The 27,065-nt window shown below is 35.8% G+C and overlaps 2 protein-coding genes across 4 annotated transcripts in view; one reads left to right on the plus strand and one right to left on the minus strand.

Annotated features, from left to right (window-relative positions):
- The window catches only part of HLCS (holocarboxylase synthetase), a 123,347-nt gene extending 100,992 nt beyond the window's left edge, over positions 1–22,355 (plus strand). For both annotated transcript variants that reach the window (XM_068688283.1, XM_068688290.1), the window contains 5 exons: positions 9,833–9,900; positions 10,932–11,092; positions 14,356–14,470; positions 17,335–17,548; positions 18,010–22,355. In XM_068688283.1, coding sequence (XP_068544384.1) covers positions 9,833–9,900; positions 10,932–11,092; positions 14,356–14,470; positions 17,335–17,548; positions 18,010–18,178 — 727 coding nt within the window. In that variant the 3' untranslated portion in view covers positions 18,179–22,355. The remainder of the gene's footprint in view (positions 1–9,832; positions 9,901–10,931; positions 11,093–14,355; positions 14,471–17,334; positions 17,549–18,009) is intronic.
- A 46-nt stretch (positions 22,356–22,401) lies between these two features.
- SIM2 (SIM bHLH transcription factor 2) overlaps positions 22,402–27,065 on the minus strand; it is a 60,747-nt gene continuing 56,083 nt past the window's right edge. For both annotated transcript variants that reach the window (XM_068688308.1, XM_068688304.1), the window contains exon 12: positions 22,402–26,829. In XM_068688308.1, the coding sequence (XP_068544409.1) occupies positions 26,102–26,829 (728 nt within the window). In that variant the 3' untranslated portion in view covers positions 22,402–26,101. The remainder of the gene's footprint in view (positions 26,830–27,065) is intronic.

The raw sequence follows: 27,065 nt of genomic DNA on the forward strand, positions 1-27,065 counted from the left end.
TGTGGTTTCTGTTGGCACTATGAGGGAGCAGCTAACATAAGTCTGTGATACTTGATGAGAGCATTTTTGTGTTTTAATTATTAGACACATGAACATGGAGCCAACTGAGTTCAGCTATTGTGTTTATTGCCTTTTTTATTCACCATAAAAAAGCAATAATTTTTCTGGATTACTATCTCTAACATGATATGCAACTTGAAATCATAAGAAAGCTAAAGCATTGTTAGTTCCTTATTCGCAAAGGGAACAAGAAATTGCAGAAAAAAAATCTGTTGTGGGATGTTGAAGTGTAATGTTCTGGATTTATAACCCAGCTAAATGTTGCAGCTCAACAATAAATTAGGAGTGTATATAGTACTTTTGTGCCTCGTGAAAGTATTAGTTAGGATACCCCATGTTGTTGCTGTGGTTAGTAGGCCAGACTCCTAATCCAAAATGCATCTATGAGGCATTGCATGGCTTAACAAAGGGGAAGCACAAGCTTGATGACAAAGGTAGCTTGGTAACGGGACCTGAGTCTTCAGGGGACAACTGACGTGTATGAAAGCCCAGCTGAGGTACTATGGATGGGTATGCTTCAACGCTGAAGTGATTCAAAACCTTAGCACTTGCATATATTTGAAGAAACTTCTATGAATAGGTTAAAAGTACCCCCTCCCCCAATGTTGTTTTTTTTTAAAGGAAAAAAGATGTTGTTTCAGACAAATTAATTCCTCCATTTCTTAGCAAATACTGGCTTTCCTGAATCTGTATTTGCCATGAGAAGCTGTGTATATGGAAAATATCTGGGAAGTGCCAGGCAATAATGCCTTTAAAAATAATTCTGTAAACATCTTTATCAGAACAGAATATTTCAAATAACTAAAATTTTAGACCTACATTGCCATTTCCTAATTTCTCAAAACCTGTCTTCCACCGGAACACTTTTTCTTTAATCAAATTATCTTTTTCATTTTGCATTAAATTGTTCCTTATGCACTAATCTCTTATATTTTACTTAAGAATTTTCTAGATGCTACATTAAGGTTTTGTTTTTTTTTTTTGAATGAAGAAGAAAAAAACATCTGGCATTTTTGTCTGTGGGAATTCTGCTATTCTGCGCTTATTGACATTTTTAGAAGAAACACAGTGCATTTGATTGGTTTTGTACGTATTAGTAATACCTTCTTGAAACTTTTCATATTTCACACGGCTTGATGGAAAAAAAATACACACAAGTAAAACAATTGTGCTTTACCTGCCAGTTTATGAAGTCATAGTTGTTTTGTAATGTTTGTAACACCTGGGCAAAATTCTGAGGATTTGTTTAATGCCAAATAACATGTCAAATTACCATCTGCTTGGCAGCGCTTGTAACATACATTGTACAATATAGAACATATTATAACAATAAGAATAAGAATAGTCATTTAGAACTTGCAAGAAGTTCTGTGCGTGTTTTTAAATTACATTAATTTTAGACCAGCTGATATTAATCCATACTGTGGTCAAAGGTATGTGACTTATTTTTATGTACAGTGTTGATATAAATTGTGGTTTTACCCTTCAGCAGCAGCAGCAGAAATGTAAAAGCAGCATAGTCTGAAAACAAACAACTTAAAAAATGATAATTAGTGAGAAGCACATGAACAATGTAAAATTGAGACTCTGATGCTTTGGGCCAATGAAAACAATGCCAATTAAAAAATTACTTAAAATCTCAGTTGTTTTTCATGTTAAAAATATTTTTCAGAAAGAATGTTTACATGGCTGACAGATCCCCTAAAGGTAAAGATAGACCAAAAGAAATGTTGAAGAGTGTAAAAACATGCTACCTCTTGTTTTAATTTGGGAAAACTTGTGAGTGTGCCTTTATAAAGAGGAGAAAAAAAAAACACAAACAAAAAAAAACAATATTTTTCATTTAGTGCTGGATTAGAAACTCCAGAAATTTGCTACATCCTAAGTTTAAAACAACAGCCACCTTACTGTCATAAACCACCAGGGTCTAGATTTGGAGCACAGTACATGTTGCAGTCATAAAATAAAATAAATAAATGCAAATCACAGAGGAAAATGCTTTTAGAGCTTTTCTCTTTAGTATAAATTACTTCTGTGATTTAAAGTATTGTTTTTGATGTGATTTTCAGTGCTAAAAGGATAAGAGAAAAAAAGTGAGTATAAGTAAAACAAGTGGCATAGTTAATTTTGTAGGTCTTTCACACTTATTTAGGAAAGAATGAATTTTTGCTGAAATGATTCAATTTTTTTCCAGTTTGCACTGAGAACCTCTGTGGAGCATCTGGGGAGGGTGGCGAGGTAGTTTCTGTGCAGCAGAATTCTTTCGCATGCTCATTTTAATTTTCATGTTATGTCCAACGTCTGTTGTTCCACATTACCCCTAAGTATCTGGCTGGCTACTTGCGAGTAACTTCATCTACTTCTGTTGTGGAATGTGGCAACTATTTAACACCATGTATGATTTAAGACAGGAAATGAAGGACTGTCTTACAAAAATTTTGTAAGGAAATGTAATTACCCGGACTAGAATTTGGCTACAATGTAAAGTTAAAACTGCTGTCTCTGCAAAAAGTTCTCTTTGTTATTTTATATGAAAGGTGACTTTAAAGAAGATTGTATGAATTCAGCACTGCCATTGATTACTTTTGAGATCCTGATGCTTGAGTTTGCTCACACTGTAAGTTGGTAAATGCAATACTATTTTAAAATAAATTTGCTCCCTTATTGAAATGTTTCTGTTTCTTGCCATACTACATGGGGTTACTTTAAGGTTTCCCTCTTAGACAGTGACCAAGCTTGTACACTCTCATCTAATGAAGTGTGATGAAATTACTGATAGAAGTGACATAACAACAAACTGCATTGATCTGTAAGTTTGAAATTTTTTTTCAGCATCTATACTATACTTTACTTTGGACAAGACTAGTTAGATCTGGTTTTGATCAATATGTTTATAACTTTTTATTCCACTCTGAAGATTCTGTTCTGAACATGTTATGATAAATGTGCTTCACTGCATTCCAGTAACTATTCTGTTCTTAAATCGTGGCGCAGGAGTTCATTTTTTAATGAAATCTGTTTCATTTCCATTTATCCTATGTTAAATTTTTGGTATGCTTCAGGTAGCATTTTCAAATAAAGAAAGGTCACAAATTGAAAAGGTTACTTTTTACAAGGAAAAAAAAAAGTTCAAAATGATGTGTGGGGGGGTTGCTTTTCAAATTAGAAATCGAAACAACTTAAACTCCTAGACTTTCTTCACATCTCCCTTGGAAACTCCCTCCTTTACTGTAACTTTGTGGTCTTGATGATATTCACAGAAAAGCTGATTTACTGAATAAAGAAGTTCTTTAAGTTTTGAGTTTTGGAACATTACCAGTATGTCTGAACCCAGGTTTCAAATTTTACTGGCATTTTGTTGGCAAACCAATTTTTTGGAGTCCCTTCTTATTTGGGTATGTTTCCTGACACCTTTGGCTGTATGGTACTGTGTTTTAAAATTCTCTTTTTCTTTTTTTAAGAGGAAAAGCCTATAAACATATACAGAGGATTAATTATAAAATATCTGGTATAAAAATAGAGAGACAAGAAAATTACCAGCTGAAAAATGCAGTGAGCAGAAAAAAAAAAAAAGAGCATTTAATGGTAGTTTTACCCTGTCTGTTCAGCAGGCCTGATTCTCAAAGCAATTCCACAAGCAAAGCATGTACTATTCTGAGGCTGTAATATGGTAATTTAAATCAAGCCTAAGTACATGTGTGGTCAGAAGGAGGTGGTTTGGTCTTCCCTTCTATCCACTGGCCTCTTTTTACTGTTGCTTCCTTTTTGCCAACAGCAATGTTCACTTCTGGTGAGCCAGATTAGAGCATTGATCCAGCTGAAAAATAACTCACATGGCTTACATGCCCTACTTACAGTCTTCCTATATACTGCAATTTTGTTTAAACTATATTGTTATTAGTGCACTGCTCTCCAAGACTTGCCAACTAGCCAAAGTATATAGAAGTCACTAACCTATGTCATTCACAGTATCAATAGATTATTCCTTGCTGAAAATGTCACAACTAATATAGGACAATCTTTTTTTTTTTTTTTTTTAGTATTTATGGCTGTGCATGTACATTTATGTCTATTTAAGGTACAAGAAACTAGCAGTCCAAGGTTCCAGTACTATTTTAGTTTTCCAGAAGTCTCAGACATTGTAATCCGTTATGGTCTTTCACAGTGATGTAGGATATTAATATATCTGAAGAGTTCAAAGAGAATTTGATACTAAATGGTCCTTTCTGTACTAACGTTGCTACAGGGAAATCCACTATAACGTGAAAGAAGCTATGAATTTTTGCAATAGAACACAAGAGTGCATTCATGTAATAGTGTATTCTGGCACATATATTGCCTGCTGGATATGGGCAAAGTTATAACAGTGCAGAGCAGTAAGTTTCCTATCATTTAAATAAGACTCGCGAGGATTAACAGTTTAGGTGTTCTCCTACCTGTCTCAACTGTGTGAGTCAATCTTGTGAGGGATTGTGTATTGCACCTGGTCATATATAAAATACTACATGGAAAGTGAAAGATGGATCAAGTTAAGTGTTAATTTAGGTTAGTAAGCATGTGAAAATAACTTCAATGTAGGATCATATTTGGGATAGGGAATTTCAGTGAACAGCCACTGGACTAAACTATTAATTCAGTAATTAATAGCTAATGGGTAGTTGCTGACTGATTTTAACCTGCTTTCAAGAATGGAAAGGATACCAGGTTTCTGTACATTTCCTTGAATCAAAGAATCATTGTGGTTGGAAGAGATCCCTGAAGGTCTCTAGTCAACCCCCTCTGCTTTTAAGCAGGATCAACAGTGAATTGAGACCAGCTAGAACAGGGTCTAGTCAGGTCTTGAAAACCTCCAAGGACAGAGATACTCCAAAACTTCCATGGGCATCCTGTTCAGTGCTTAGTTATTATCCTCATAGCTCCGTGTCACTTGCAAACTTGGCAGAAATGCATGTCATCTCCTGCAGGTCATTGGTAAATATATTAAGATGATTTATCATCTTTAAATCATTAAGATGATTTATCATCTTAATAGGATAGATCTCAGGATAAACCTCTGAGGAACTGCAGTTGTAAGCAGCCTACAGGTAAAGTACAAACCAATTCCAGAATCCAGGAATTTTTCTCTCAATTGATAGTGGACCCATCTAGACCACACTGACCAAACTGGAATACAAGGATGCTGTGAAAGACCGTCTTGAACTCCAGTCATCTGGGACTTCCTCTGATCTCTATGACCATGATGATAGAAAATAACCTTGACATGACATCAGCCAACTCTCTCAACACTCTCATATGCATCCCATCTGCTCTCATAAACTTGAGTGAATCAAGATTTCTCAAGAGATTTGTGATGTCAATACGCTTTTACTGCCTTTTGTTTTTTTTGGTATTTTTTTCTGCTCCTTGAACCCTAATGCATAGGGGTCTGGGAGACCTTGTTGGTGAAGACCAAGTCAAAGAATGCATTTAATAACAGCCTTATCTATATCCATTGTGTTTTTGCTCCAGTCAGCTGTGAGCCCTCATTTTCCTTGTTTATTCTTAAAATGTAGCATTAGAAGTTCTTGACCCTTATCTTGCCAGTTTCTACCATGGTTGAGCTTTGACTTTCCTCACATCATCATTGCTTGTCTGGAGAGTATTTCTGCATTTCTTCTTTGTAGCCTATTCTTTCTTCCATCTCTTGCATATGTTCTTCTTGCAGTCATGCATTCCTGTTTTAGCTAAACAAGGCTTCTTGTTCGTGCACCTATTTTCCAAAGTATTCTGATGAGCTGTTGTTTTTGCAGGAGGTTGTCTTTAAAGACCAGGTCAGCTGAGCTCTTTTTGTCCTTCAGAGCTGCCTCTCATAAGATTCCACCTATCAGTTCCCTCAATAAACTGAATTCTTCTCTTGTGAAATCCAGGGTTTGTACTCTGTTACTTACCTTCCTTATTCCCCTCAGGATTTTGAACAGCACTGCCCCATGGTTGCTAACAGCCAAAGCTGCCACAGCTTATCGCTTCCACAGCTAGCTCTCCCTTGTTTGTAGCAAATCAAGGAGCTGATCGTCTGACATTTGTGTTAAGAGCTTGTCTCCAGTACCCTCCAGAAGTCACCTGGATTGCTTGCAGCCCACTTTGTTTCCTTTTTAACGGATGCCAGGGAGATCAGAGTCTCCCATAGGAATCAGGATTTGTAATATGCAGAGTTCCTCAAATTGCTCTAAAAGATTTTTTCCCCTTCTTCCTTCTGGTCTGTAACAATCTCGCTGTATCCATGATGTCATTCTTGCTGGCTTCTCCTCTGATCATGGTCTACCAGCCCTCAATCAGCCTACTGCCTACTGTATAGAAAAATGTCATATGTTTGAGCTGCTTCTTCCAGATTTCAAGTTCTCTTGAAAACAGGCTTCCAGGTGGGCAACAGAGACCCAAATCAGTGCTGCCACTAGGGAAGGTCTCACAGAGAGGACTGGAGACCTGCTATGCTTGGCCAGCATGCCCTCTAGGAGGCCATTCAGGACGCACAGCTTGGAATCAGACACAGCACCGTGCAGTTAAAGGCTATGAATTGTAAATGGATGGCAGTGGAGAGTTTCGGAAAGATTCTAGTGGCCACACTGCTTATTTTCAAACTAGACATAATGGACAGAAGCAGTGGATATAAAGAAGTAAGGCAAGTGTTTGGGCCACCTTTTTGTTCAAAGTAATGCAAGAAACTGATCAAGAGACATGGGCCTTTCCATTTGACTAAACATTGAAAGTTTTGTTTTTATGTTGTTTTATAATTCGCTGTGTAAATAGTAGTTACAAACAAGCTATCTGAGAGTGAGATTTTCAGGCAAGAAACTTGGGAGTGAAGGGACTTCATAATTTACCCTCGTGTGCCCAGGTATTTTAACATCTGGAATGTAATGCTGCCTCTTGTAATACCTCTGCAATACTGTAACACAGCAGGATGCATTAATGAGAATTTCAACCTTAAACCCACAACATCAATGAAATTTATAGTTGTCAGGCTGTTAACATTATTCAAAACATAGTTTTTGTGGTTTCAATTCCCATATTACATTCATGTAGGAAGAAAAGTCATTATGTTGACTATTCATGAAGACAGATACCTTCTTCGACTTGAAATTTCTATAAAACAATTGTGTATTGTTTATCACTCTTGACACCATTTATAGGATGTGTAACAGGGTGGTGGGTTTTGTGTATACGATCTCTTAATCTTCCAATTGTTTTAATACTCCTAAGTATCAAAAGTGCCTCGCTTACATTTTGGAAAATAACACAAAAATGTTCAAAGCAGAGAAGAGAAATTTACCTAAAATTCAAGTATGTTCTTCTATGGTCATGTAAATGCTGTCTGATATCCTTCCTGATGCATAACTTTGTTTTCAGATGTTTCATGTTCTGTATCTCAGTGTGTTCTTTTGACCTGAAGTGTAGAGCAAGCCAGAAAAAAAAGAATTTCATGAAGGCAAAAATTTAGGGGAAAAATATGTTGAACATTGTGACTAAGTTACTCTGCAGAAAAATGAAATGGTTAAGTCTGCAACTGATTAAGTTGAAAGAAAAGAGGGGAAGTCAATATGTAAAAAAGTGCACGTACAGTTACTCTTCCTGGTAAGGAAAATACAAGTTGTGTCTCCCAGAAAAAAAATAAAAAATAAAATAACGAGCGCACGCAATTTACAAAGCTCTGAAGTTGGAGGGGATATTTTTTGTTGTTGTTGTTTTTTTTCTTTTACCATCATAGTCTTTATGGTAATTCCAGAGCAATCTCAGGAAGTAGTAAAAATAAATCTATCTGTCCCTTTCTGTATCAGTCTGGCTATTAACAACTTCCCCATGTTGTGTCCATCTTAAAGAGTTTCTTCCTGACCCTTAAAAGCACAAACTCAGTCTCTGTGTTTAATATGTTGTTACCTGCTGCCAAGCCTCTAATAGCTACATTCATGTGTGCTGTTAATCATATCTCTTTGTTCTAAAACCTGTGTTTTGGATTCATAATTACTTTTTTTCCTGCTCTGATTATTTTCCTCCCATCATGGCAGCACATGACTTTTTTTTTTTTTGCCTATTTATAAACAAGTATGAATGGAGAAGAAACAGAAATCAGTGTATTTTGACAAAGCCTGTAATCTCTTCCTAACAGTACTTCCAAATTTAAATTAGATTTTCTTGTTGCAAAACCATGAACTTGCTGTTGTAACTGAAATCATGCTGTTCCCAGATGACAGTGCTGAAGCCACATGGGGGGCATAAAGAGCTGCCTAAGATTTACTGTTAGGTCCCAGCATAAGTGGAGGTGTATTTTTAATGCTGAAGGTAGATGGGTGATCCTGGTCTTGATGCCTAATCAATAGTGTCCAAAGGAAGGAATTATCGAGCCATATTACATGTGAAACAGAAGGGGACTGGTAAAAAGATCTGGCTATTGCTGAGTGATGATGTCTCACTGATGCTGTGGTACTGTGGAAAAACATCGTTGGGCCTGTTATGGCTTCTGTCAGTTTTGGTTCAAGTATTTCAGATGAGTGAAGGCATTTATGATCCAGACTTTGCTAGGGCCCTCAAATAACCTACCATTTTGATGATCGTGAAAGCAAGTCAGCCATCTGAAAGCTATTCTGAAACTTTTTGCTACTGATGCCGCCCCAGCAGTTACTAAAGCCCTACTTTGCAAACTGAAGCAGGAGAGACAGATGGTTCCTTAACCTGATGTCTGCCAAAATGTTTGTGCCTAGTGAGCAGTAAGGGCACATTTCTGCTTGGAGCTGGTTCCTTCTGCTCAGGGATACTTGCTTGATTTCTGAACTTGAAAGGCCTCTCATGTGTATCTGAAATTCAGAGGAAATAACTCTGAAGGATTGGACTGCACTTATCTCCGAGACAAGACCACTTTTATATGAATGAACAACATGATATTTGTGCCCATATTGGAAGGAGGTTTTTAGGCTATAAATCACTCTCTGGGTTTGCCTTGCTGGCACCATCTTGAATATCTATTTTATCTGTTAAATAACTCTTCCCCAAAAATGTGAAATGAAGAAGGATCACAGCACAGTTCAGATCTGTTTTAAAGCGGCTTGAACTAAGTTCTCACAGTAGGGTTTTTTTCTTCTTTTTTAAAGTCTTGCATTGACTCATTTGGTGGTGTTGAAGTGCACTTTCTACTTATCCCCAGAGGAAAGTTAGTATTCTTTTAAGTGAAACTATTTTAAAAGCAGAACACAAGCCTAAAATAAGCCAGTGTTCTCTAGAGCTCTCAGAAGGTGTAGATTTATTTACTGTAGTTAAATCATAATTAGTTCTCAGGGGATAGTGTATCTTTTAAACTGCTTTATTGCCACCATATTGGTTTTCTAAATAATCAGAAACTGCTGCTGTTATATTCTGTAGTATGAACAAAAATTTGCTTTAAGTAGAAACAAATGTCTAGAATTGCTAGTTGTCACTTACTGAAGATAGCGACACGCAAAAAAATAAGCACTTCAAGAAAATGTGAAGAAATACAAAACGTATGTTATCAGAAGGCACCTTAAATGAACTATGGCTATAACTTTTTCCAGTGTAACAGATACGGTAATGTTTTACATGATAATTTTTCAATTAATCTTTTTTAATATTCTAATGCTTTTTGGTCAAGAATAAATATTAACTGAAAACGGATAAATGGTAGTGCAATGTTAAAGTAAAATATTACCTGATATTTAAACCTAGATTTTCATGAATGTAGCTTAGTGTTCCAGCTGATAAGCATTTTTTTTTCCTTAATTGGCAGGTTAATGTTCAAGTTGCCTGAGGAGATGGGTTTAATAGCAATTGCTGTTCGACAAACACAAGGGAAAGGTTAGTAAGTTTCCTTCTTGTGCTAATAAATGCATATTAAACATACAAAATAGGACATTTTAATGTTACATAGCTTCGTTAAAGATACATTATGAGTATTTTTGATAATAAACTACAGAATAATAGTGTTCTCTTCTCCTCCTGCTTAACTGTGGATTTAAACTCAAAACCTAAGTTAACAGAGACCAAAGTAAACATTTTCAGGATGTTTGGTGGCTTTTGCAGAAATGATTTAGTGGTCTTCTACTTTCTGCCAGAAAGTCTCCAGTCATGGAAACTGCCATCACTACATTTAGTGTAATACAATTCAGACTTCCAAATCAGAACTCCGGTTTGATTTAACTAGAGCAAGACTGGGTTGTCAGACTGGAAGACTTTTGTCAGAGAGGTTTTGTGTAGGCTACAAGACTGTCTTGAAATGTTATGTGGACTTTCACAATCTTTTGCAAGTAAATACAAGCAGGTTATGCCTCTTGTCTAGAAAAGTGCTACCACTGATATAAAAGCCACTTTCAGTTTATTAGAACAGCACAGTGCCCAGTATAATAAGCCTTTCTGAACACATCTACATAAAGTCAGTTAGCTGGTTTCTGAGTCAAATCTAGCATGTGTCAAATTGATTCCACAATGTGGATGAATTTGTAGATACACACAGAGGATCTTCACAAATATTTCTTAACTTAAGCAAAGCAAGATTATTTGAAATGTGTATGTTACCAAATACCAGGCAAAGCTTGGAAGCAAGTAATTTAGGACATTATAGGAAACCAGTACCAGAATGCACTCTAAACAACCTGCTTTTTGTTGTTGTTGTTGTTGCTTGTTTGTTTGTTTTAAAAAAGGTAAAGCTTTGCACTTTAAATTCTCAATTTCAAAATAAGTTTGGAAACTCCTTTATAGGACTTTTTGTATGTTCTCAGGTTGGTACTATTGAATCTTTCTCTTCTGTAGTTGTCTGCATGAACAAAGTGATGTTTTTAATAAATATTTTTTCCTGTGTTGAAAGCAATTTTTTTCTTTCCCCCCCCCAGGTCGTGGTGGAAATGTTTGGCTCAGTCCCGTGGGTTGTGCACTATCCACTTTGCATATCACAGTTCCTCTACATTCCAACCTGGGCCAGAGAATTCCTTTTATTCAACACCTAGTGTCCTTGGCAATGGTAGAATCAGTTAGATCAATTCCAGGATATGAGGTATCTCACTTTAATTTTATTAAAATTCCTGTTTCTGTTTTCATTTTCCTTAAATTCTGAGTTTTTACTATGTCTTCTTTGCATTGAATGACTCAACACTAGTACAGTGGTAAACAACAGTAGTAAGTTTAGCCTTCATAGATACTTAATTTATATGTTTGAAGAAATCTAGTATGCATATGATGAATACTGCCTTTTATTGAGCTGATTAAGTATACTATCCTCATTTCACTCATAATCTGATGAAACTTAAGACTCAGTCTTCAGCAATAAAGAAAATGTCTTTTTTGTTTGTCTAACAATTGAGTTGATTTGCTTTGGTTCTGAAGGAGTTGGGGAAGAGGGAGGAAGGAAAAATGAATAAAACTGACAAATCCTTTTCTGCTTTTTTTGTCAGTTCTGTTTCAGTGGTCATTTTATCCCTTTTAAAGGATTTTTCCAACCCTTGTTTAAAGTTGAAAACTGATTTCTAAGGCAAGAACTTAGGAGTATTGCTCTCAAGAGGGAATCAAGTGTCCTGTCATCAGTATTAAAATGAAGAACCAGTCTTCTTCATCACCTCATATATCTCCTTTTTAATGTTACCATTTCCTAATATTTGCTAACTATAAAACTTTGGTATTTTACAGAAGTAGTTAACTAAAGCATATGTTTCCTATATTACAGAAAATCAATGACTTATACACATTTACACATGAACTTTATTATAGTGGCACCCAGTAGCTTTGCTGAAGTTTAGGGTCTGTCAGCCTTTCTATTAAAACCTTCTAACTTCAGTGCTTCATAACTTGACTATAAAAACAAAATGCTTCAGGCTAAAATTTGCAATATAAAATATTTGGCTAGAGTGAATAATTTAACCATTTAGAATAGAAGGGACAAGGGTTAGTTTTATAAAATATGAGTCTGACTAGGGAAGGAGTTAATTTATGAATGGAGGTGGTTTTGCTTCCGTATGCCTACCCCTATATATTGTGGCATTTTCTATTTTATTGCATTCAAGAGGAAGAATGTGACTGATGTACTAAATATTACTATAAAGATGATATGTACCACTATTGCAGATACCGGGATACCAAACTTATTTGGACATTTCCTGTCCTCCCAGTAGCTTGGTATCACCCAGGCAAAGCTGCTGAATCTCTTTTCAAGTAGTGAAATGCATACTAAAAAGTCTTCCAATACACATCCTGGGGATATTTGAGAGGATTGAATTCTGTTGTGGTGTCCCATCCCACCCGCCAGAAAGTCAAGTCCTAGACGATGGGTTAAAACAGTGTTACAGGTCTCGACTCAGGTACACTGAAGTAAGGAAATTCAAGGATTTGTCTGAAACTCAGAGCTTCAATTTGCTCTTTATTTAGACTTGTGTATTGCCAGGCTTTTCTTTATGTCAGATTAACAGCCATGCCATACAAACTGTAGCAGCTGAAAACAGTGGGCTAATTTAGAGAAGTGGTTTTATTCTTACCTCTGAATTTCTTTACCTCTGTGGGAGTATGGGGAATCTTAATATTTCTTAAACACACTTTAATGGGGTTTGTTATGCCCAAAGTCCATTTCAGGATTTCCATAGACAGATATGAAATGCATGTGTTTCAGTTTATCATTCAGTCATCGTTTTTAGGATTCTGTCATGAAAGTTTGCAGCTCTAAATAGGCAGCGATTGAGGCCTTTGTTCTGGGCTTTCTTTTGACAAACTCTGACAGTTCAATTGTAAGTTTTCCTGTCAGATGTTAGTGCTGCAAATTCAAACAAGCTTATATCCCAGAGAGTATTTTGCTTTCCTGTTCCTAGAACAGCAGAAATCTCACTCTAGTAAAGGAAAATAAGAACATGCTCCATTCCCACTGTGCCTTACCCATCAGTACTTTGACACACTGATAGTTATGTAGAACCTTGTCACTCTGTTTTGTGGCAAACAACACAACTCTTCACTGTGTAGTCTGTCTCACGAAAATAGCCCACTGACTTGTTTGCTTTTTGTGCTTGCTTGTGACCTCAGTTGCCATGCTAAATAAGTGCCCAGTGTCTTACAGGCATATGGATTCCCTAAGTAAAATCTAGTGAATATATTGTTGTTCTTTTGCAGAAGGAAAGTTATGTCTCCTTTGGTTACCTTCAGAAGGTCTCTTAACACTGATAATACTGTTTAACTGTGGCATACTTTGCATGTCTCAAGAGTCTTCTCTAAATCCTTTCACAGTGTGAAGAGTCAAGTTGTTTTCTGTAATGAATATGAATTGGTGGTATTCTCTTAGAATGCTTTGATAGCAAAATCAGTTATTATTTCCTGTCAGTGTATGTATAATGGACTCCTCTCTGGCCTTTAAATCTGTCAGAGAAGTAGACATGGATCCAGGTGCAGTTTTCACACATCCTGTAAAGGGATTTTATAATCTACAATAGGAGGGAATATGGCTCTTGTAGTCCTGGAGCACCTCCCATAATCTGCCTCTTGGGATACAGTCATATGCAGTTTTTCAAACTACAAGAAGCACATTGCTTTCTTTTTGTGTTTAAGTAGCCAGTGCAAAGTTCAGTTCAGTTCTATGGTTTCAACAAAAACTTCTCTATTGCACTGGAATGGTGTCATACAGCACAGTTTGTGTTTCCAGCTCCACGGTTTCTTCAGCATAGCTGCCGAAAGCATGAATATATTTAGAATATTGCTGAAGTATTTACATAGTTGTGAACTGGAATTTCTCCTGTCTGCTAAATTCAAGATGTCATTGTCTCCTTGTCTGGTTTCTGCGAAGATCCTCAAATCTAGAGTTGATATTATTGTGGATTTACTCTGATCCCTTACACTTTATCAGCAGTAACCCACACTTGCTACCAGTTTTCATCTCTCTTGAACAGATCTTTCAGTTCTTTAATAGGACATAATGAATGAAGTAAGTGAATTCTACAAAACCATACAATTTTGAGTCTATAAATCTCTACTATCTTTAGTTCTTCTTTTGGTTGCCCTAAGACTTTATTATCTACCATCATTTATTTATTTTTTAACTAAATTTAAACTTTTCTCTGACAGCTGTCAGCCTCTTTAGTAGACCGTGTAACCATGTTACCATGATTTTATCAGTAACACTTGTGAAACCTTTAAATAGGTTCTTATTATGAAGAGTTAACAGTATCATATACAGTGTGGGAAAGAGGTATAGAAAATATAGAATATGGAGTGATGAATGAGCCATGTTCTTATAACCAGTTTCAGAGAGCAAATTGTTTCTAAATGTATATGGTTTTGCTTCTTTAGGACATTGAGCTACGAGTAAAATGGCCAAATGATATTTATTACAGTGATCTTATGAAGCTTGGTGGAGTTCTGGTAACCTCTACACTTATTGAAACAACATTTCATATACTTATTGGTAAGTGTCTATTTTTAAGCTTTTCTACACTTTTTTTTTTTTTTTTAACTAAAGAAGTTTGCTGTTAATGTCTTTATGAGTTCAAATGACAAGGACAAGAAGAAATAATGACAGCGGGCGTAAGGAAATAAAGCACAGTATTAAAACAAAAGAAAGCACATAAAGTAAATGTTTTCATTCTTCTTAAGAATTCCATATGCTTGACAAGGAAAACATAAATGCAAGCATCTGGGCTGGTGCAATGGGGTTCAAAGAAAGAGCATTACAAGAGAGAGGGAAAATGTCCTTGATCTATTGCAAAACCGGTAGAATATACAGAAAAATGTATGATTTTTTGGTTTTCATTTTTTTTTCAACATGACAAATAGGTAAATAACATGCCATTTAAATTAGGAGAGAAAGAGCTATGTACTCACAGTAATGTTTTTGTTTCTTCTTTTGTCCTTTTAAATTTATTTGTAAGTTGCTTCTGTTGATATCTTTTCAGAAATTGGCATATTGCCAGTGAAGCAGCAGTGTAGCAATTATTTGATTAAATTCTCTCTTTGTTTAGTTCTCTGAAAACATAAAATTTGCGAAGCGGTTAGGAAGGCTGGGAGGGGCAGGGTAGGGAATGACAGACTGTTTGTTCATTTTGAAGATGAACAGTCTATCTGGAAGGCTAGTAGCTAATAGCCTTCCAGATAGGTAGCAAGGCCGGTCCCCAAAAGACTGTATGTGTATTTTTCAGAAGGTGCCAGTGCTTTAACAGGGAAAGGCGTCAAAGACAAAGTATCTCCACCACCTTCTTCTGTGAAGCTAGCCCAACCATTATATTTTCTGTTTAATTGTTATATCCTCATTTTGGAGATGGTCTACGTTTACAGAATGGAAGTTAAACTGAGATGCTTAGAGTCTCTCTGTGCCCCATCAACCAGATTACTTAGCACTCATAAGGAAAATCCCATGAGGGTAATGATCAGAATCACAGGTCACATATATAGCTTCACTGCTCTGAGAAATACCTTAGAAGAAAGGTTGGCAAGAGACAAACCTGCCTTCTCACCTGTACTGTGTGCTTGAGGCCTCACAGATGGCATAGTTCATGTTCATACTTGTATGAAAAAGGAAGAGTAAAAGAACACATTTAAAAAATAATTAAAAAAAAAATTAAGTACTTAATTGTTGCAGGACTTTTGGAAGAGGAGTTCTGCAGAATATACTTCTTTGATGTAAGGGACAGATTCAGAACAGACATAGGTAGCCAAATATAAATGGACCGAAAGGGACAGCCAGTGTGCCTGACCTGCAAAAGCTCTGTCTACCTCTGTGTGGAGCTAAGGGATACCTGCCCAGAGTAGGGGAGAACAGTGCACAGATGCTCAAGCCAGTACTAGCCCTAGAATTGGAAGACATGATAGTAACATCAACATGCTGCAAGGTCAGTGTTAAATTATTATTATTTACTCTTCTCACATAGGCAAGAAAAGATGCCCTAAGAGTCCTGAGAACCTCATATTTTTCAGATTATCTGTCTACATTTTTGCCACCATGCTTATTCCCAGATGCTACTGCCTCATCTGAGCTCATCATCTCAGTATGTTTCTCATGTCCATTTTAGTTTTAGGAAACTAGTGATCTCCATAAATACGCACCTGAGTGCCTTTAGCCTGCAGATGGACTCAAAGGCTGCATTTTGCACCCTGACAGTACATAAGAGAGCATAATGAGCACTGTCATTCTTTCTTCACTTGTACTATATTTGAGTTTAAACAGCTGAGTAGTGATCTGCTGGCATGGCATATTATTTTTTCCAGTTCTTTTTCCTTTGTATCATCCTGATAACACATCTTTCCTCATTTCACTGAGATTGATATCCTGGCATTGATATTACTGTGGCTTTCCTCTACACATTCTCTGATTAGATAGAAGTCAAAAACTCCTTTTCACTGAAGAGATTCTTCTCTTCATGGTTAATACCAATTAATTCCATATATGAACAGTCTCATTAATAGCAAATTTACAAAACAACACATCTGAGCCTTCCTACAGATGGAGGTGCATCATGTCTAAACCTGATTGACAGGACCGGTGTTTTATCCCAAATGTCTGAGGAAAGAAAAATCCAAATTATTAGGAGAAAAAATAAACAGGTAATACAATATATTTCTTTACATCCCTTGAAGCCTGTTTCAGCAGGCTGCAAAAAAGGCCCCAGGAGGCATATTTAAATAAGAAAGGCATTCTGCCAACCTTATTCTAGCTGGAGAAATCTCAGTGAGAGACCTGAGGCTTCTAAAGGATATGCTGTGGTAAAATAGATTAAGCAAACTGGAGTCTTACCCAGCAAACTTAAATCTTCTGGGCTTTTCACAGCAAGCCAAACAAGTCTAATCAACTGAGTAACAAAGCTTAATTTTCAGAAAATGAAATCAGCTAAATGTAGCAAACAGAAAGTACTCTTAATTAAATTTTAAACTGAAAGATAAAACTGCATGTCAGAGTATGATCAGGGATTTGCTCTCAATTAGCTAATTACCTGTCCACTTAGTAAAAGAATTTCTCACTTTGATGTTGAACCAATATACAAGTTGCCACTTCACATCTTCCTACATCCATGATAGGGTGGTGTTTTGTTGAAAGGACCATACTGGATTTGCTTCTACAATTTTGAAGAGGCACTTTAAGGACAAGAAACAAATCTGGACTGTAATTTGTAATTATGCAAATAGAAAGATTTAGAGGTATAAGAGACTGAAGAAATACTGGAAAAAAAATCCTTAGAGATAATAATATATCAACTAGTTGAAGTACAAACTTTTTATTAGAGACAAAATAGTCATATTTAAAAATCCTGTCCTGTTCTTTTGGTTTGTCTTCTTCAGGCTTTGGATTTAATGTGAACAACAGCAACCCCACCATATGCATCAATGACCTCATCACAAAATTTAATAAGGAAGAGGGGACAAAACTGAAGCCTTTAACTGCAGACTGCCTTATTGCAAGAACTGTAACTGTGCTAGAGAGGCTTATAGATATTTTTCAGGAGAAAGGGCCCAACGGAGTTCTTCCCCGTTACTACAAGTACTGGATACACAGGTAAGCATAATGTTCTTCTCTTTTAAGAAAGTTTGAGATAACTCGTGGATGTTTTATATTCCATTTTCAGTGTTCTACCAGGTTGCCTTTAAAACTGGTGACTTAACTGAAATATATGTTCCTAAATAGGACGTAATTCTTTGGTGAGAATGAAAATAACACATAGTAAAATCAATGAACTAGCACAGGTTAAAGAGTGTTTCTAAGTATTTTACAAAGCTGCTGTAATCATCTTTTACCAAAAGGAAGGAAAAAAAAAAAAAGAAAAAGAGGTGATGTGGGTTTTAATTGTTAATTCCACTGAAAGAAAGTAAAGCAGGAAATAGAAAATATTGCTGAAAAACATTCTCTGTTAAGAACCCATAAAGTGAGAATATTCTACCAGGTAGTAGTCCTCTGTTATTTTTTTATTGTTTCTGCAATCAATTAATTCATAACTGTCTGTTTTTCTTTAACGACAGTGGTAAGCAAGTCCATCTCTACAATGAGGAGGGCCCAATCGCATGGATAGTTGGGATAGATGATTATGGATTCCTTCAAGTTCATGAAGAAGGCAAAGGTGTAGAGTCTGTGCATCCAGACGGCAACTCTTTTGACATGCTGAGAAACCTCATAATCCCAAAGCATTAACAGTCCTCAGAGCTCACAATGCAAATAAGGCTCTTTACTGTTCAACACCAAGCCCCTAAACTTGCTTAAAGGTGGGAGGGTGGTTGATGGCATGGCTGTTTTTTTGTTTTTCTTCCAATTTCTGATGTCTTTGTTCTCTGAGATGGGTAACTTCAACAGTTTAAGAAGAAGTATCTTTTTGCTAAAGTCCTCTATTCTTATGTATTAACTTAAAAACACATCTAAGTTGCCATTCTTTGTAAGTACCTTTTCTTTAAAAGGACCCTGATTTCAAAGGAATACTTTATAATGAACAGAACTTCTTCGATTACACACTGTATTTGGTTAAATCTTTTGTTTTAAGAAGGGGTGTTTTGATTGTGCTTAGTGCAATACTGTACAAGATTTACATATTTACCATATTTTTACTAACTAGATTCAGGGTTTTTTGTTGTCTGCAGTGGAATCATCTAGAAGAGCTCATCATATATTTCTGAATTAGTGGGCTTGCCACTGTGCTTAGCTTCAGGTCTAAGTAGAACCTTGCTGACTTGGTTCTTCTCCATATGGACCTATACAACAGTTTACATACTGTGCTTTGGTCTCAGGTCTGCAACTCTGTCATGGCTGCCTTGAGTTTTTGGAGAGTTTTCCATCAGCTCGTAAGAACTGTGGTTGTTTATACCAATGTATTTTTGCTTTTCCTACTCAGTTGGATCTAAGCAAATCATCTCATATCTCCTTTAAATTACAGTCTTCTGAGAGGTTTTAGCCCTATAAGAATAGACCACTGGAGGTCATGACAGGTGTAACACCTAGTTGAAAAGCTCTTATCTGGGTTATTGTAGGATTCCATTCCAGAGGATGGAAGTCTAAACAGTTTAGAGTTTAATTCTAATTCTAATGTTGTAGTAAAGAAGTTAAGAGAATAAGTAAGAGAAAATGCCCCACTCTTTAAGATCCCTGCCATAAACAATTACTACAGTGAAAACAAGAAAACACTCAGTTATCTATGTCCAAACTCTCTTCCATGGTTTCTGGTTTCACCTCTCCTTTCCCAAAGCAGGGCATCTGTTTTTGCTGCTAACCACTGAGAACAAGAGGTTTAACATCTGCTGACCTGGAAATTACTTGCTTTTGGGGCTGGCTGCAGAGCATTAGTGTGGTCATGTTTGGAAAACATTGTAAGGTAGACGTGTGGGAGCTTCTGTTGGATAGGCAGATTGTTGGGTTTTTCTCCTGTGCAAGATGAATTTGCACCAGGAGGCTGGCCACCAGAGCACTTCAAATGGTTCTCTACAAACGAAAAGTTTATCATAGGTGTGATGTGGCCAGCTTCATTTCCTCAAGTAGGCAGCACTGCTTATTATGTTACCTTGTCCCTACTAAAGGTGGATCAGCCAAATTGGTTTCCACAAAGCACTTCTGTCTACTAGCCAGAAATGTTTTTTTTTTAGGTTAAAGTTCACCTCATAAACAATCTGAACATGTTAGTAGATTGTTTCAGTTACAAAGCCAAGAAGTCTTAAAGCAAGGAAGCTAGTCTGTAATGGTAATTTAGAGTAATCCTCACATATTAGGTTTTAGGTGGTTTGGCAGCAAGTGCTAAAAATTAAGTTGTCCCTCTTACATTCAGGACTTTTTGCTCCATATCACAGTATCCTAGTGTGTGTGCCTGGTTGTCTGTCCCCTGCTGTTTTGTTTTCCCTTGTGATCTGCATCATATGAGACTGCACACCAATATTTCATAGAACTGTACAGTGAAGTGTAGACAGCTGTTAATTGGCTTAGTTAAAATGATACACACGAACACCGCTTTTTACATTTTCCCACCAGATGCTTCAAAACTGCTTTGGGCTGTTAATTTTTGGCAGCTACCTTTATTTCAGAATCAAATATTGATGTATATTATAATTGAATGAAATTTGAGTCTGAGTTAATAAAGTTTAAATAAAAAAGAGCCCATTTATATATACATATATGTAGTGTGTTTGTGTGTGTGCATGTGTATATGTATACATCTTTGTGCATCTTCACTTCTTTTGTACCTTTTCCTTCAAGTAGCTCATAAGCATTGCATGCTGCTGCTGGTCAGCTGTGGAAAGCAAAATTTCTGGTACTGTTTTTTTCAACCACAGAGTTTTACAAAACTTTAGATCTGTATCTCAATATGAAATTTGTAGCTAAAACACTATCTCTGTTTTGGTACAGTAGACTGTGCCAACAGGAAACATCATTGATATCACTCATATTCCAGATACACTGATGAGTGCCTGTAGAGATTCCTTTTAATGATCAGGCTGGGCATCGGGTTTTGACTTGAATTGCTTCCTTAAAACATGCTCTCCCTACGCTAGGGACAAGTACTGTATAAGAATGATGGGGAAAAATGATAAAACATGTTCGTGTTGGAAGAACATGATGGAGTACCTGCAAAATTTCACTTCACTAAGCTATCACAGTGAGCAGAAGGCAGATGTATTTTTTAATGGTAAAAAAAACGCTGCAATATTTCATGGTTGCTATCATTCCATTTTGGATTTCTTCATAGTCTTTTTTAATGAAAAGCATGTTTTATTCTTGCTTTGAGTTATAAGATTATTCAGAAAAGGTTTGCATTGAAACTTAGCATTGAACTTTCTTTCTATAAATAAGAACTAATCAAGTGTGGATTTGTTAGACCATAGGTAGATGGTGTGGGAATACCACTTTGCCTCAACTTTTTAGTGGCCTCTTCCTGTGTGTGTAAAACTACCTTCTGTCTTGTGGAAACAGCCTTGAGTTGGATAAAGCATTTGTTACAGACTTGACCTTTCCTTCAGAAGAACCAAAGAACTTCACAAAGAAAATTCATGTTATATACAGAACAGCGGAATCGGGTCATTCTGGCTAGCAGCTGTTATTGTCAAGAAAGCCAGTCAACCTTCCTATACCGCACTCATCTTAAGGTATTTGGGGAGCACAGCCAGTAATCTTGTTCTTTTTACAGCAAACTTGGCACACCCAAAAAACCACAACATTTTTGTATGGAAATCATTTTTATTATTGTTCTTTACATAAGACAGACAAATGTGGTGTAGTATGGTCTCTGAACATAGGTATGGAGAGAATCAGACATCTCCAGATCCAGAAGTAATGCACTGAAAATGTTTAATTTTATTAAATGTCTAGATTAGTAAATCACTTATTTCATTGTGAGGCTGATGTCATATCTTAAACTATTTTCTCGATGAAGTGCTTTCAAAAACATTTATTATGGTGTCCATATTTCTGTGACTTCATTTTTTTCTCTGAGACTGTTACAACGTTTCTTGAATTACACATTGTGAAAATATCTATAGAGATTGTTTATTGATAAGAAAACTTTTGCAGAGCAAGCAGAATGTATTGGCCTGTCTGTGTTCAGAAAGAGTAAGCAGGTTGTGTCCAGACAGAACCAATGCTGTTTCCAAAGATTTGAAAAAGTAATAATGTACTTAACATTTAAGAGTTCAAGCAGTACATCTCACCTCTATTAAAATGTTTTAAAAGACTTCAGAGAGTTGTTAAAATCTATCCAGCAAATATAATATACTTCAAGGGCTATTATCTAGAAATAATATTAAAGTATTTAATTCTTTATGCTGCTGTTTAATTGTGCAACTGTTGGGGGGTTTAAATTATTTTTTGCTTTTTCTGATCCAGCTACAAGACCTCAGCAGTCTAAAAAATTACTCTCTGCAACTACTTTGTAATATGCAATAGCTACATCAATTTTTTCTGAAGTACAGCTTAGTAGGTGTCGTGAAAAAGATTTGCACTGCTAACAGTTGATTCATTCCTGGGGGAAGCTGGCTTGATAAAAGCATTTGCATGCATAAGTTATGGTAGTGATGCACAGCAATGATCAGACACCAAAGAAATTAAATCTGGACTGAAGTAAGAACAGAGGTCAAAAAATGGTGGCATGCAGCAGAGTATCATCATGTAGCAAACAACTGAGAAAAAAGAACTGCAGGGAGAAATTATAAACTGATGCTGTATTTGAATATCTTGCATTAGGGTGTTTCATTAGTGATTCTGTGTTATTTTCCATTCTCCAAGACTCTCCCTTTAAAATGCGATGTGGCTTAAACAGAATACATAATTCCTTGTATTTTATGATGCACTGTCAAATATAGTGTCATAATTGAAATAAATTTTCAAATATACAGTGTTATTCTTTGTGAAACCTTGTGTTTTGTAGTAAAAAAAAATCAAACTCATTTTTCCTTTGGCTACAGGACTTTATTATCATTTTAACAGTTCTGTTTTACATAATAAATAAGCAAAAATGCTTTACATTTTTAGGGAATACATATATAATTCTGAGCATTAATAGGTTGTTTGTTTTGCGTGCTTTTTCACCTACATTTGCCAAATAGCTCATATCTGCATCATATAAAAAAAAAAAAGGCAAAATCTAATGTTCAGGAAAAAATGAAATTATTTTTTTTCTGTGTCGCCTTTGAAGTATGACTGAAACGTTGAAAAAATGCTTGGTGTGGTGTTTTGTGATTTCTAGAGAAATGCTAATATCTGGCAGGTATCCCATTCATAAAGAGAGCATTTCCACTTTATCTCAGTGATCTGTTAGCAGATTTTACACCTATAGTCCACTGTGCTTAATTTCATTAAATTATTTAAATGCCCTTTTGAAATTACATGGTTGTAACCTGGAGAGAAGTCTGTTCCCTTACCACCTTATTTACATTGCACTGTTTCTATTAAAAGGATAAAAACTTTAGAGACATCAATATGGGATTAACACTTCCAACTTTATATTTTGGTAAATCATTACCCCTCTCACTCTCTTCCTCTCTTTCATTCTGCATAGACTTTACTTGCTAGGCCTGACCTCTCCCAAGATTTTAAATCCCATCAAATTGCATGATAAAGTTATCTATGATAAAGATATCTATACTGGCTCGAATAAGTATGATGGAGAGAACTTAGGTTATTTTTCATAACATAATGCAATTCACACTCCACTTACATGACATAATTTTTTCCAATTATTAAAAACATTGCCACTGTCAATGGCTGTACCACATTCTACAGTAATAGCATACTATAAACATCTGTAGTTTAACTGACTAAAAGTCAATGTCTGAACTCTTATTTTTCTCTCAGTATAATGTACTCACATTCCAGATGTGAATATGCAATTGCAGTTTCTATTTTGGAATGGCAGGAAAAATGTTTCACACATTTGCTTTTATAATCACAGATCTTTTCTAAAACCTACTCTGTATTATCATATGTGAATGCATAATTGATTCATTATTTCCTAGCGGGGAAATATCGTGTATTTGAATGTCATATACTGCAAAACATCTGTGGGAGGGTGATGGAACACCTCCTCTACTCAGGCTTGTTGAATAAAGCCTGGAAGTGTGAATAACAAGCTAGACGCTGGAAAAATATTTTGTGGTATTTAACTGAAAAATATTAATGGTGTTTTTTAACCAAAGCCTAATTTGTACGTTCCTGAAAACATGTTTTTATTATGAGAATTACTTATAAGAACAGAAAAATACACCAGATTGACTTCATGTGCAGCAATGCACTAATGAGGTATGTATGGAGAGACACGTAGTATGAAAGAGTTGTGCATCAGGTTTCTTTTTAATGATGCAAACAATGTCAGTTACTCCTTAATAGGGTATGGTTTTAATTTAAGAAAATTAACATACAAGTCATAGCATAATTGTATCTTCTAAGAAGTTGGGTGCGTTTGTGAGTAACACTGGCTGGGAAAGCTATTAAGTAAAGCCACTATAAAACCAGCTTGAGTCTCATCAATTAATGAAATCAGAATGATAATAATACTCACAACATTTCTGGAGAAATGCCTTCTCTAGCTTTAGAAAAATCAAGGAGTACAATTAAAGTGAATATGTTGGTTTGGTTTTGCTATTTTTTTATTCTTGCTACAAAGTCTCTGTTCTTGTAGTGACTGATTAGATATTTTTGCTTATATTTGTCATTAAAAGTATCTTTTTTTAGCAAATTAAGTCAGGCAGCTGTGGATTTGCAAAATGAATACTGATTTAGCTTTGTAATAAAGCTTTCTGTGTTAAACTTTTAATTGAAAGCAATACAAATACTGAAGATTATTTTCAAACACATTAACAGTATTATTGTTTACTCATAGCAATAAATATCCATACGTGCAAGGAGGTGACTGAATATTATTGCTGTACATACAAGATGGAGAATGTGTACTTTAAAAAAGTGTGTATTTCATTACATTTTTATCTGACAAGGTGCAATCCATGAGCAAGTATTTTTCCATATTGCACAAGCCAGGTAAGCATTTTCTTTAGCAAAGGTCTCTTTGGAGAGAGTCTGATAAGAGAAAAAAAGTTTCTAAAATGTAAACTAGCTTTGAATGGGGCTAAGAAATGTAGCTAAACATGGTGGACTCAGATCTACAAAAACCTTTATTATTATATACACCTATTATGTAGGGAGCCATATGCTGTTTTATCAAAAGCACGTGAATGTTTCAGAAGTGGGTGAAAGACAAACTGGACCAACTTGTCAGGAAAACACACACAGATTCGTATGTTTCCTTATTTCTTGGTTTGCAAACTTTACAAAGAAGTAAAAACAAGAGGGGGGGGGGGGGGGGGGGGGAGGAGGGGGAGGTCTGTTCCTAATAGGCTGGGCAGAATTTAAGTATATGCTCTATGCTTTTTGCTTTCTAGTTTATTGACACAACTCGAGATATTTGTGAAGGGTTCACTTCAAAGCAATGATGAACCTGGCTTTACTTCAAGTGCAATCTTGTTTCTTGTGGTTGTGCAATGACTTCTGACTTTCCTTATTCAGATTGTCCACTGACATAATTTGTGAAGTGCATGAATCAGGCAAATATTAATCTTACCTTTGTGTTGACAATGAGATTTATGCTTAAGGAAGTGCAGGGTGTTAAAAAACAAACTTTTCAAACTTCAGAAGGTTACTAGTAAGTTTAACATAAAGCGTAAATGTTCATTATTCCCTTTACTATAAATAAAACATTTTCTGGTGCTATTATTTAAATGTATTTTTGATTAGCTGGTTTGAAAAACTACACAGCGTTCTCCCAGAATATTCAGTGGAATACAGTTTTTAGAAGTTTATTTTTCTTATTACATTTTTATGGGGAATAATCTTTAGTTCCTACTATGTGATTTGTCCCAATTTGCCATGACAAGACCTGTAACCCTTTAATATGTATATTTTTATGTATTAATTTGTCATGATATCATTCCTTGTTAAGTTAAATGGTGGCAGTAACAATCTCTGAATACTGAAATCTATCTTAAATAAATCAAATTCAGATTTGATTTATTTTAAAAACTTTTGGATAATTAATAAATAAGCATGTTCCAAACTGAGTTCTGTTTGGTTTTTACAACTGTATTATGGATACTAAAAATCACCACTCTTTAAACAAAGTTCATTCGTCATGATTTTTAACGTACGGGTGGAGAGTTGATGTAAGGTTTCACACAGTTTGTCAAAAATACCTAAACTAGAGTGTACAGTTTATGATAATGATTTAAAAAAAAAAAATAATCTTGAACGTACTTTGAGAAGGAGGGGATAAGGGAAAAAATGTTCTTCATATAAATCTCTGCATATAACACCTATCATTTCATTTTGTTGCACACTATAAAATAACAAAAATAAGATCTGTAACAAGTCTTCTCACTGGCACCAGAGCTTAATCTTTGACAACGAAGCACTGAAGCTAGATGTGTTCTTTTTTCCCGACCTTAAAGGTGCTGTTACACATGGCTTGCCAGGAACACACAAGTCTGTCCCTCATTGACCTTCAGCTATGCTCAGTAAATGTAACCATGTTTTCTCATGCTTTTTGGAAATCATTACAGTTTGGCTTCTCGATTACACGTAAATACTTTTCTACTACTGTCACCTTCCATTGGCTATTATTACAGAAGTTCCAATATAATGTGGTAGTGCAGTTTCCTTGTGGGTTTCTGGAGAAGAAGCTGATGAGGGGCTTTGGTTTTTGTAAATAAATGTATTTACTTCCTCAGAATTGTATCCATAATTTTCTCCTACATGTCCTGTTGCTGTACATGATGAAGTTTGAAACGTGCCATGTTTAGCTAAAACATGGTGATAATTTAGAAGCACAAATGGAACTTGTCCAGAGGGTCTTACATCCATCACACACTCACTTTCAGAGTCATGATCGAGCTTTACACTCATTCTCTCATCACTGTCCACTTCATCTAGATTCGTAGCATGGTGACTAATATGCCCATATTTGGGTTCTTTCATACAAATCCGTCTTGTTTGTTCATATACGGAGGGCACTGGTAGGAGATGACTTAATTGTCCTATAGCTTTAGGCTGGAAACATTCTGATTTTGGCAGCAAGGAATTAGCTATTGAGTTTGAAAAAGAACTTTCATTAATGCTCATTTTTTCTTGTAGGTCTCTGTTAAAGCCTAACTTGTTTTCTTCTTTAATAAGATGGTGAGGTGGCTGAATCCTGTTCTCTATTTTGTTGGGTTTCATGATGCCGGAATCATAAATCTCTTCTTTATATCTGCTGCCTGGCACGGGTGCTGTGCAACTTGTAAAGTTGTCAGAGAGAGCATCTTGGTTGTATCTTCTGTTTGATATGGGCACTTGCAGGAAAGAGAAAACATGTTAATTACTGGAGACGAGCTCATATAATAGTTACACTCTGACAATTTTTATGACTGAACTGTAATACCCATTTGTTTTGGGATGGATCCAAGTCCCACTGAAGACATCAGAGACACTCCCGTTTGCCTCAGTAGCTTTGGATAAGCTTCTCTAAGACAGTACTGAAAAGTCAAAAATCATTCAGAAAGGTGTTGAGCAATTCTAAAAATGTTTT

The sequence above is a fragment of the Anas acuta genome, chromosome 1 (genome assembly GCF_963932015.1).
Source record: "Anas acuta chromosome 1, bAnaAcu1.1, whole genome shotgun sequence".
Classification (NCBI taxonomy): Eukaryota; Metazoa; Chordata; class Aves; order Anseriformes; family Anatidae; genus Anas; species Anas acuta.